We start from the raw sequence: 12,922 nt of genomic DNA on the forward strand, positions 1-12,922 counted from the left end.
AATTTCCCTCGAAGAAAGTAATAAGGAAAGCCCGTGTACTGGATTTTGGACTCCCAAGAAAAAGGTTCTCTATTATGAAAAAATGTAAGTTACTTTGCAGGCATTGCAACTTCAACCAACCTTAGCAAGATATTAGCACTAACTCTGAAGGGCAAACATGCAAGTTTAAAGCAATGAACTTTGCAGGCATTGCAGCTTCAGCCAGCCTTAACAAGATTCTAGCATTCACTCTAAAAAGCTTTGTGCCCTTTGATTAAACCGTTACAGTCAAGTAATATCTATGTAAAATACCCATTTAGATGACAAACCTGTGCGAAAAGCTGGGATGGAGTTGGAGCTGATGGCATTTTTGCATGCACGGATTGTTGCCTCAGTTATGTCCTGCCTAGAGGCCAGCATACATAGGAAAACAACCAAAAAAATAATATTACAGATATTGTTGAGAAAACTCAGCTACGCATGCAATCTCTCTCTCTTGAATAACAGGTCTTGAGTTCAACTCTCCTTAGGCTATCATATGTGTCTATAAATTTCTACCCCACCCATTTTTTTAGGGGTGGATAAGAGCTGCCATGAGACCCAAACCACCCTTGACTTCAGGCTACTTTTCTTCCAAATGATAAAACGGATGGGTCGAGTGATTTCAAAATTGCTTTAGAATTCCAAGGCAAAAGGGGCATGAAATATGATAGCATAGAAAGCATGATTTCTTGAGCTACTTTTAGCCGCACATGAAAAGGTCATAACTGCGATTTCCAATAAACAAACTTATCCATGATCTTTCTAGAGATCCAAGACAGCAGTTGATTGACATTAACATCCACACCGATTGGATATTCAAGATGCCTAAACACATTATGTTTGTGCACCACATGTCCCTGCCACCCCAAAGCTTGCAAATGCTCCTCTTTGAAGCTAATAAGGGCAGATTTACACACGTTCATGCACAGGCCAAAAGCAAGTTCATAGCAATGACCATGCTTGCATTGCTTTGTCCAAATTTTCTTTGTCTGCGAGTTACATGAAAGAATCATCAACCAATGCTTGGCCTAGATGTTGTTGTCCTAAAGGTAAGAAAAGTTCCACAATCTCATTATTCATTGCCAAATGAGAAAAAAGCATTAATATGGGGTACGATGTAACAAACTTGGACACCCCAAGTCAAGATTCTACCGCGACACAACAGAGATTCACTTCAAACTTATTCACAATTCACAATAAAGTCGACACGGCCCGGCGTAGTTCCGTGCCAAGAGGTATTGGACCCAACGACTAGCACCCCTTTCGGTATTTATTTTTATATTAATCTTTGAGCAAAGTACAATGAGCCCGCAGGTGCTCACTCTCAGACTCTCCATCCACATGCCTTGAGAAGTGAACCCCAAAGGCCACTTATAAACAATTTACAAGGGGTGCTAAAAGCAAAGCCCCAGAAGCTTCTCAAACTCCAAAGCAATAATCTCCAAAAGCCTAGCTCAAAATCTGCCCATTAAAAATAGCCAACGTAATTTCCACAAAGCGTACAGACTACCACGTCATCAACATGATTTCCGAAAAACTATACAAACTGCCAACGCAAATTCTGGCGGGATTTTCGGCGCATTTCAAGGGCCCCTCGTCCTCTGGCCATAAGAAGGGTGCCACGTCACCAGATTGTTGACATACCTCCCTCTTGAAAGAATTGTAATTACCCTCAATTACGCCTGCCAAACAGACAAAGGCCATAAACTGTCTTAGTAGACACTGACTGTTAGTACCAACACACTAGACACAACACATCTAGCACTTGTACAAATTGACAGTCACATCACCGGACATCACAAGACATCACATGACAAATCACATACAAATTCATTCCAAATTTTAGACCATGATTAATCGGCAACGTATTTAGTAATCGCATCTAGATCTAGTCGAGACCTCACGGATGCCCGATTAACTAATCCTTATTGCAATCATGTCTATAGAGATTTATGAGACCGAAATACTGCAGTCATTTCGTTTTTCAGTTCTTGCACTCAAATAGTCAAGTACAAATCAATCATATTCAGTTTCGGGAATTCCTGTCATAAAGTCATTCAGCAAAATACTACTCAGACCAACAGTATCCCTGAAACCCAAAAGGACATCAATGACTCTATTCAAAATTGGGGTAATCCGTTGACAAAGGAGCAGAGTGACTCCCCTCTTGTGCAAACTCGCTGCACTACATTCACCCATCGGGGTTCTATCGGAGTAGACTATGCTAAACCGAATGCTTCAAGGTAAAGTTCCAAAATCTGAGGAGTATCTGCTAGGTCCTCCTCCTCCATCCACTTCGCATCCAATGCAGGATAGTTCTTGAATTTAACCAAGAACCGCCTAATCACTTTACCTTTTATCTTTCTATCCTTGTGTGCCAAAATCTGTTTTGGAACGAGTATCTCCTCGCTTTCCTCCACTTCGGAATGCTCATCTGGCTCCCCATCATCGGGCACATCGCCTTTAAAAGGCTTCAATAGACTCACATGAAAAGCATTGTGAATCTTCCAAGTATCGGGCAGCTTCGGTCTAAAGGAGACATCATTATCTTTTCTTTTATCTGGAAAGGGCCATAATACCTCATGCCAAGCTTTGGAAAAAGCCGCTCCTTTCCTTTTCGTTTTCTTCGGCGTGCCTTCTCAGAACGTAAGAGCACCCAATCGTCCTCCTTTAATTTCAAATCGTGACGATGTCGATCTGCTGCCTTCTTATGTCTTTCTTGAGATTTCTCTAAAGCCTTCAGGACCTTGGCAAAAGCAGTGTCCAAGTCCCTCGTGTACTGGTCGACTTCAAAAATCTTATCCTGGGTCTGGGGAATGTTCTGATCTACCAGTTGATTCCCTTTTCCTTTCTTTCCTTGTGCCCTGGGACGTGCAGGTAGTGTCTTTCGCTTCCCTGTCCATTGGCACGTCAGAGTCAATCATCGAAACCCTAAGATGCACTATCATCTGATTCCTCTTTCTCTAGAATACTTTGATGAACTTGCATCTGGTTTCCTTAGTTCGTCGCAACCCTCTGATTCGCCAGAATCCTGTGATGAGCTATCATCTGGTTCCCTTGATTCATTCTCTTCAATGGAAGACTCTTGCCTTTTTGATACTATCCCGCCCGTCGCATAAGTCAATGAGCCGGCATGCATTCCAAATCGTTGCTTAGTCATGTCCCATGGAGTCAGACTTCTGGTTTGAAGCAAAGTCTTGAATCTCTTTAGCAAATCATAGCAAAACCGCTCAATCTGGTCTTTCAAAACAATCTTCGACAAGTATCCCAAAATCTATGGCTGTAGTCATCCAATGTATCTTTCTCAATCATTTTCAAGTGATGCCAAGGCATGATGACATCTCTTGCATATTCATCGTTCTTTTCAAGTAAGATGCCGGCTTTCGCTCCCTGGAATGTTCAGAGAACCACGCTCCAGAGAAGGCGACGTCAAATTGTTGTTCAACTCAAGGGCTCGATGGGTGTTCTGCCCTAACTCCCTTCCTTGAACTCCTTCGTTTTCTTGTTGATCTGGCATTGTCAAAAGAGGACGACCTCTCCTCCTTTAAACGGCTAGATGGCCTTCCATGCCTTCTAGACTTTGTTTCAAAAATCTTCTTCAAGAGAATCTTGTCTTAGGTGCTTAGAAATTGAAGAAGCTTCTAGCACCCTCGCACACTTCAAATGGCGTGTTTCCCGTGTGTCGTTGAAGGCAAACTCCACCAAGGGCAAATATTTTTCCCATTTAGTCTTCAATTCAAAACCATTGAATTGGCTATTTCCAAATCGCCCATCTGTCTGCGGGTGGAACGAGGACGAGAACTGCAACCACGTGTCAATGTTCTCCCAGATTGATGTCCAAAACAACTAGTAGATCGGGGATCTTTGTCTGAAACAATGGACTCAGACATGCCATATATTCGAACAGTTTTGCCAAAGGATCGGACGCAACTGTCTTCTTTACTGCAGAGCGGTGAGCCTGCTTACTGAATCTGTTGATGACCGTCCAAAGGCCATCATGCCCACTCTGTGTCTTCGGGAGATCAAAGATGAAATCCATTGCAATACTTTCCCAGGGGCGTGTGGGAATGGGTAAAGGCTGTAGAAAATCCTTGTGCCTGATGCCTGTCAAACTTGACCTTCTGGCATACTAAACAACTACGAACAAATTTGTCCACATCTTTCTTGAGTCTCGGTCAAAAGAAGTAATGCTCCACACCTTTGAAGGTGATGTCGATGCCTCTATGACCCGTAAAAGGTGGACAATGGCACTCAGTCAAAACCTTTTCCCTCAACGGCTGTGTGACGCACAACATCGTTTTCTTCATCAAGTAGCCATCCCGTATGGAATATCCCGCTACTTCCTCCCCATTCTGTATTCGAGTGAATACATTGGTGAAATCCGGATCTGTGGCGTACTGATCGACCATGACCTCGAAGCTTCTATGATGAATTGCGGAGATCGCCAAGACTAACGGCTTATGAGACAGCATGTGCCACCAAGTTTTTCTGTCCCTAAACATGGACAATCTGGAAGTGAAACTGTGACAAGATTTTAGCCCTCATTTCCGAAAGCTGCTTCTGTGACAAGAAGTAGCATAAAATCTAATGATCAGTTAAGACCGTAAAATCGGCTCCGAGTAGGTAATGTCACCACTGAGTAAGAGCATGGATCACTACCAAAAGCTCTTTCTCATAAATTTGCGCTGTCAATTTTGGGCTTTCATATGCAATCAAATGGCCTTCTTGCATTAAGACTATTCCCAAACTCTGTCGATCCCCACGAGAAAGAGACTCCTTTCTGAGTCAAAATGTGCAAAGGGGAAGCCACCTCTGCAAACTTTCCAATGAACCACCGGTAGTAAGAACACAAGCCCAAGAAGCTTCTAACTTCATGAACATTCTTCAAGTCAGGCCAATCGTGGATAGTGTCATTTTTGGCCAAATCTATCAATACTCTTTCTATTGAGACAATGTGTCCCGAGAAATGTATCTTGGGCAAGAAAAACTCGCTCTTTTTCACATGTATAAGCAATTTATGCTTCCTCATTGTTTTCCATCTCCGACAAGAAAAACTCGCTCTTTTTCACATGTATAAGCAATTTATGCTTCCTCGATGACTTGAAAACCCACAAGTGATCGGTATTCTCTGAAAATCCAAAAAGTCGTCCTGAAAGTTGTCTTGTAGATGTCTCCAGGAGCCATAGAGATCTGATGATAATCACTTCTTCATATCAATTCGGTAAGTAGAATTCTGAAGTCTGTCGAATATATCATCGATCCTCGTAATGTGGAAATCTTGTTCTGGTTCATTGTTTCTTTATCTTGGCCTCGGCTAACGCTGTAAGGTGGCCGGTTCGGTGGGCACGAATCAATCATGTGATCTTCACGACGTAAAGGAGGTAACTCGCTTTGTACACCTTCTGAGAAACAGTCTGCCTCTATTGCAGAAAATCTTGTCGTTCTTTTTCAAGGTCAAACATATTCGACCTTCAATCATCATTCAGTTGTAAGTAAAGAAACTAAATTTCATCAAGTACAATCTCTTCGCCCTTCATTTGTCAAAGTCGCTTTCTCAGCCCGATAGTTAACCACAGTGTTGTTCTTGTGGTACCAAGGGATTTCGAGGAGGACATCACAACCTTCCTAAGGGCATTACGTGGAAGTCTTCGTGCCCTAAACACCCCTGACATTGCAAACGAAGTTGGCCAATGATCGGTGTAATGGCAATATCCCATCCGGGTGCCACTAGAATTGCCTCCACTTTCGAGGAGGACGTCACAACCTTCCTAAGGGCATTACGTAGGATTCTTCGCACCCTAAATACCCCTGACATTGCAAATGAAGTTGGCCAATGATCGATGTAATGGCAACATCCCGTCCGGGTGCCACTAGAATTGCCTCCGCCTGTGGCCTCAGCCTGTCCGGCGTAATTCCAAGTCGAGCCGCCAATTCAAGAAGTTTGCCTTGGCTCCTCCATCAAAGAAAATGAGGGCTTCCTGATCTTTCACCTTGCCCCAAGGGCGGCAAAGTTTTGTACTTTCGTTCATCTGATCTATTCGGGCCCCACTCAATGTGGTACCAGTTCTGCTTTCATCTTTCCTTTTCTTCCGCACTCGGCTGCTGCTCTGTAACACTCAAGTTTATCTTTTGGTGGTCCTTTAAGTTCTGGTCCATATCTTTTTGCATGTACAAGTTCGCTTTTCTGCACTCATTTGTCCTTTCGGCTTTCCTCCCTACCTGAGAGGAGAAGCAATGGCTACATGCCATCTCGAGTAAATCCTATCAATCGGGTAATCTTCAGGTGTCTCGCCAATCTCGGGTCCCTAGAGTACTTAATCAATTTGTTCACATATGCCAATCTGCAGTTGACGTTTGTACTCCATTTTGGCAAACTTGTTCGAAATTTTTTTTTGCCCAAATCTTCATTCTTTTCTTCAGTTCCCGTGCCGGATTTTCAAGTTTTATTTGCCTTCCCATTGAGAGGTGTCATCTCTGTTAGATTCTTCACAAGAACCCATAAGTAATCTAGGATTCTTTATGGCTTTACGCCCTGTAAGACAGAGCGATGAAGACGGAAGGCGCCCGATGCGCGATGTATGAAGGGTGGGAGTGGCTAATAAGTTCGGGGTCGGGACACGAAGATTCTTTCACAAAAGTCTGTGTGTGCTGCAAAAAGGATCGGATCCTCCGTAGAAGAAGATTCTTTTTGTGCTCCGATACCACTGTAACAAACTTGGACACCCCAAGTCAAGATTCTACAGCGACACAGCAAAGATTCACTTCAAACTTATTCACAATTCACAATAATGTCGACACGGCCCGGCATAGTTCCATGCCAAGAGGTATTGGCCCCAAAGATTGGCGCCCCTTTCGGAATTTATTTTTATACTAATCTTTGCGCAAAGTACAATGAGCCCACGGATGCTCACTCTCAGACTCTGCACCCAGATGCCCTGAGAAGTGAGTCCCAAAGGCCACTTATAAAGAATTTACAAGGGGTGCTAAAAGTAGAGCCCCAAAAGCTTCTCAAACTCAAAAGCAATAATCTCCAAAAGCTTGGCTCAAAATCTGCCCATTAAAAACAGCCAGCATAATTTCCGCAAAGCTCACAAAGCGTACGGACTGCCACATCATCAGCGTAATTTTCGGAAAACTGTACGGACTGCTAGCACAAATTCCAGCGGGATTTCCGGGCTTGCTGCCACGTCAGCATTCAGCCCGTCGGTGCATTTCAAGGGCCCCTCGTCCTCTGGCCATAAGAAGGGTGCCACGTCACCAGTTTGTGACATGTAGCAATGGCAAAAAGTAAAGGGCTGAGAGGACAACCCGCCCTCATGGAACAAGTCAATGATATGTTGTCAATAACGCCACCATTCATCATGACATGAGAGATGGAACCTACACTCATGGTGTGTATACTATTTGACATACCGGGGTCAAAACCCATAGCATGCATCAATTTTGCAATGAAAGACCAACGAAGGTCATCAAAGGCTTTCTCTAAATCTAGTTGAACCATGGCGACCTGTTGGTGGGTATACTATTTGACATACGGGGTCAAAACCCATAGCATGCATCAATTTTGCAATGAAAGACCAAATAAGGTCATCAAAGGCTTTCTCTAAATCTAATTGAAGCATGGCGACCTATTGATTGGTAGCTTTAGCACAATTGATGCCCAGCTGAACATTAAGAATATTGCACCCTTCTATAAATCCATATTGCATTGGGTGAATAACTTATACCAAAGTCCGATGAAAACAATTAGTAATGAATTTCATGAAGATCTTATAGATCAAATGCTTTTGGGTACAAAAGCTTTTGGATTAAGTGCTTTTGGGCATCCCTTGTACATTTATAAGTGTAGAGGGCCTCACTCTGGGGGAGCATCTGGATGTAGAGTCTTGGAGAAGAGAACCCTTGGGAATTGTACTTTGTGAAACATAATAATAAAAAAAAACCGAAAGGGGCGCCAATCTTTGAGGCTAGTGTGTCTTGGCTAGAAACTCCATCGTGTCGTGTAGACTCTCCTCTTCTCTCTCTCTCTCTCTCTCTCTCTCTCTCTCTCTCTCTCTCTCTCTCTCTCTCTATTCAAGTTCAGTTATTTGCAGATTTTGTTCGTGTGTTGCTATTGATTCTGGCTTGGAGTGTCCAAGCCTGTAATAGTGGTATCAAAACTCACAATGATTTTTCTTCTACTGAGGATCCGATCCTTTCTACAGCACACATGGGTTCTCACGGAGAATATGACAAAGATAACGCCGCTCCGACCTGTGGGGAGATGAAGAAAAGTTGAGTCCCGCATGGTAACAGAAGAAACCAACATAGAGTTTGGCAAATTTCTCACAAAACAGAGTACAAGCATCAATTGCAAGTTGACACGTGTGTGAAAAGATTGATCGAGTACTCCAAAGATCCAAAATATGTGAATCACTTGAAGAATTACCCAATTGATGAGATTCAATTGAGATGGCGAGAGGCCGTCGATTCTCCTCTCAACACAATAAGAAAGCTGAAAGAAAAGCCAAGTGCAGAAAAGCAAAAATTGTACTCGCAGAAAGAGTTTGACCAAGCTCTTGAAAACAAGACAAACCAATTGATGAAAGGCTTGAAGCACTCTCACAAGAATTGAGGTTTGGAGCGAGCTTTGGAGTGAGCTTTTGTCGGATATTGCTTTGCTAACCAAATCTAGTAGAAAAGCTTGCTCTGAAAGCTCGCTCCAAACAAAGTTTTCAAAGCGAGCTTTTAGAACGAGCCTTTTTTCCTCTCCCTCTCCCCTCTCTCTCTCTGAAAAAGTCAGGGCTGTATATTCCTGAGTACAATATAATCCCCAGCGGATGCCAAAATAGCCTATCACGTGGGGTGTACGAGCTGAATGTAAGGAGGAGAGCCACTATAGTGACAACTCGACTAAAACAATCTCATGGTGGTCGGTGTGACGAGTGGAGGAGAAACCACCGAGGAGGAGCATAATGCCACGTAATCTGTCCACCTGTAAGTGTGAAGAAGAGTGGGGATCGTGCCCAACGCCGAAGGAAGGCAAATCGGCGAGCCACGACTGCTCGAGATGCACCTGAGGAAGAATCCCACTGCCAAATCAGGGTGTGAATGATGTCCAGCCAAAGGGCAATGAGGGTATCCTGAAGGAGCTGTGGAGCCGCACTGAGAATGTGGAGACAACGAGCTCTCCAAACATTCCATAGTGTAATACTAGTTATGACTGAAAAAACCTCATCACGTGTCTGAGAATCCCCCTGCCAAGCAATCTGTGGTAGCATAGCCAAAGTCCCTCGCTGATAACCAGCCGAGGTAAGCATAAAGGCTGGATCTGTGTCTGAGCGCTCGTAAAAAAGATGGGGGCCGGGCATCGGCATCAACCATGAGACAGATCCCCAAGTAAGAATCCATGCTAAACACCTGCTCTGCTAAGTAGAAAGCAAACTGCAAGCCACACTACATGGGAAGCTGAGCATGACCAAAGACAGTGTGCAGGTGACTCAAGGAGTTGCAAAGGACAGCGAGTACATAACGGATCATGACCCATAGTAGCTAACCAAGTCCCAACTGGAAGTCCCGCATGCGCAATCATCCACATGAAAAAAGAAATACGGCGAGCCGCATGTAAATCCCAGATGGCGGACCAAAACTGCTGCAGATAGGCATGAGAGAGATCTGAATGTAACCAAAACGCATACGAGTGGGTAGCTCTGGCTGCTGTCTCATCAATGCTACCCGTCCAATCCTGACAATGTACTCAAAGAAGGATACAAGTGCACAGGTGGGATCAGAGTGAGGCCAATGCCACTCTCCTGGGTCCCCATAAAGCTGAGATAGGGCACGACCCTCCCACACCCAAAGCCTCCAAAGTGCAGCAGTAGCTGAAGCGAAACGAGGGTCAACACAACAACGCTTCCCGCAGGAGCCAACTACTCTGATGGCCTCCCATCGAGCTCCGGGAAGGACCAGGTGCGGAAAGGTGGCATCATATGTCAATCTAGCATGAATCCCCTCAGACTGGTCAGTATCAACTGTGAACAGCATGGTGTGTAAACGAACTAATAAGAGAGTGTTCTGAGCAAAGAGGCCTTCCCAGCCACAATGGGGAGGCATCTGAACCGTGCCTCTCATGACTGCATCCCACTGTGAAGGAACGGCGGAATCAATCTCAAGCAGTCTGTCTGTCACCCCGCGACCAATGTCATAATGTTTTGCCACAAAATCAACATCTAGCATCCGTGTCTCATGAAACAACCGCATAGAGGCAACAGGGCCAGCGTCCTAGGTAGCCCAATCAATGTGAGTCCTCTCTCCAAGCTAACGGGGTGGATCAACCGAAGAATCAAGAACTGCAGCATTCCAAATGAGAGGCTGGCGCTCAATCTCCTCACGACATGAGGGAGGTGAGAGTAGGATAGCCCGTCGCATGGAAACCCAAATCTGAAGGAGTGATCGAATGAAGGGGGAGAGGGAGGTGGTGGACAAGGGGGCATCAGTAAAGAGAAAACGATACCCTGTCTGCCAAGTATGACCATCTCTAGTGCCGAGTCGTGGAGTCACTACGCAAAGAGCGGCCTGAAGAAGCATCTTCCAAGGTTCTTGTCTGGGAAAAAGACCCCGAACAATAAGCTTGGTAAGAAGGGCGCGGCTCTGTAACTTTGGATCAATAATGCCAAGGCCTCCCTATGACTTAGGACGAATAATCATAGACCAGCGAACGCGAGCACGGGTATCAGTAGTCCCGTCTGTGCCACTCCATAAAAAGTTCCGCACTAGGCGGCGGAGCGGAGCTATCACCCAGAATGTAACATCCAACAAGAAGCCGTATACCATATTGTAGCCAGAATGACCTGGTTGGCGACCAATGCACGGCCAGCCAACGACAGATGACGTGAAGACCAATGGCATAGCTTCCTGCGAATAGACTGTAGTATGGGTGCAAACTGCTGTTGTGAGGTAACATCTAATCCAACCTGAAAGCCCAGATATCTGCATGTCTGACCCAGTCGCAACCATGTGAAACCATAAGCTACCCCCCAAGTAGGTATGTCATCACTGCCAACCAGTAACCCACCACTGGCAATGCAAAAAACCTGTAGGGCCTCCCGCATAGCATCAAGAGCAGCTAGCAAATAGCATAACATGAGCATAGTATCATCAACAAACTCCTGATCGATAAGGTCTGGAGCTGTAGGTACTGGCATGGTCAAGCCACAAAATGCATGACTCTGAGCACGAAGAAAGTCGAACATAGTCTCTCCTACAAACAGATACAGATATGCTGCTAGAGGACATCCCTGACGGACAGATCGAGAAAGCTCAAAACTGCGACTGACACGACCACCAATAGTAATAGCACTGCTGGCAGTCCTGAAGAGAGCGGAAATGCCTGAGATCCATCTCGAAGGGAAACCCATCCTGGCTAATGTTCCTTCGAGAAAGTCCCACTCAACACGATCGTATGCTTTCTCGAAGTCAAGGATGAAAAAAGCGAGAGGCTCAGAAGATGATCTAGCCCACTCCACTGCCTCATAAAAAGTGAAGATATTATCCAGGATGCATCGATCCATGACAAAGCCTGTTTGAGAAGTATGAATAATATCTGGTAAGAACGGCCGCAAGCGATGGCTGATCATTAACGCTAATATCTTATAGACCGAAGGGAGTAGGGTAATAGGTCTCCACTATCGGAGCTGAGTGGTGTCACCCCCCTTCGGAATAAGAGATATGAGACCTGAACAAAGATCCGGATGCATATATCCTGATGCAAAGATGTCCTGACAACCGCGAAGCAGTGGTATATGCAATACATCCCAATATGTCAAAAAGAAAGCTCTAGTGAGGCCATCCTCTCCTGGACAGGAGGATGGATCAAGACTCTATAGCAGCATGGAGCTCTGCAAGTGTGAAGGGTGCCAACAAGATCTCTGCCATAGTGTCTGTACAACGGTGTCGCGTGTGATGCCAGATCTGCTCACGTGCATGTAGAACCTCAAGAGTGCATACATCAGCAGTGAACAAAGTCTCAAAATAATCTGCAGACATATCAAGTATAACATCAGGAAGCATATGTAGTGTCCCCTGAGCATCGCACAAAGTCCGAAGGGTGGTGCCAGGAGGGCACTCTTTATGCGCAGCAAAGAAGTCTTTATTCATGCGATCAGCTTTAGCTATCCAATGAGATACTGAAGCATGATGAGTGAACTCAGACCTAGCCTCCTGTACGCGACAAATCTCCGTTGTGAGCTCTGTCTGTCTACCAAAGAGATAAGCATCCTGAGGCCACTCCTCAAGCAAGCGCTGAGTGGAACCAAGAGGGATGTGAAGATCAGACCCGCATACCCTCAACTGAAATGAATAATAGCGGTCTGATCACGGCAGTAAATACTAGACTGAGTAATGCAATGAGCAAGAAACTCTCCAGGGGGTCCACAATAAGAAGCATCCGTGGACCATAAGTCACGAATCTGCTGCTGCAATATTGGAGTGGTGAGAACACTGTCAGGGATGCGGCAGCCTCGCCTCTGTGCAGAGGATCTAGTGAAGGAGATAAACAATGAGATGGGTAAATGATCTGAGAGGCTGGTCCCTCTCCATATAGTAGTGAATCCGCCTAGAACTGCTGCCCAAGGGCCAATGTAAAAACGATCAAGTCGCTCTAATAATCTCCCCTGCTGTCTCTGAAACCCCCAAGAGTAATGAAGTGTAGCAGGGTGGTGACCAAAAGAGGGTATGTGTCAGGCGTCAACACCCTGAATAGCTAGAAGAAATCGATCCCAAGCTGGCTGCTCATCGGGAGAGATGGATGATAGAACTGGAGGTGTGATGGCTCGCCAATCAGAGTCGCTCTCAACATTGTTGAAGTCACCTCCAACGACCCAAGAGTCTACAGCAGGTAGAACAGCAGCCAAAGAGGACCAAA

The 12,922-nt window shown here is 45.1% G+C and overlaps 1 protein-coding gene across 1 annotated transcript in view; it reads right to left on the reverse strand.

The window, feature by feature from the left end:
* Nucleotides 1-12,922, reverse strand: part of LOC147451027 (50S ribosomal protein L34) — an 81,206-nt gene that overhangs the window by 51,368 nt on the left and 16,916 nt on the right. The window contains exon 2 of the mRNA XM_086520850.1: nt 309-385. Within this exon, the coding sequence (XP_086376976.1) occupies nt 309-385 (77 nt within the window). The remainder of the gene's footprint in view (nt 1-308; nt 386-12,922) is intronic.

The sequence above is a fragment of the Adiantum capillus-veneris genome, chromosome 9 (genome assembly GCF_014529385.1).
Source record: "Adiantum capillus-veneris isolate H3 chromosome 9, ASM1452938v2, whole genome shotgun sequence".
Lineage (NCBI taxonomy): Eukaryota > Viridiplantae > Streptophyta > Polypodiopsida > Polypodiales > Pteridaceae > Adiantum > Adiantum capillus-veneris.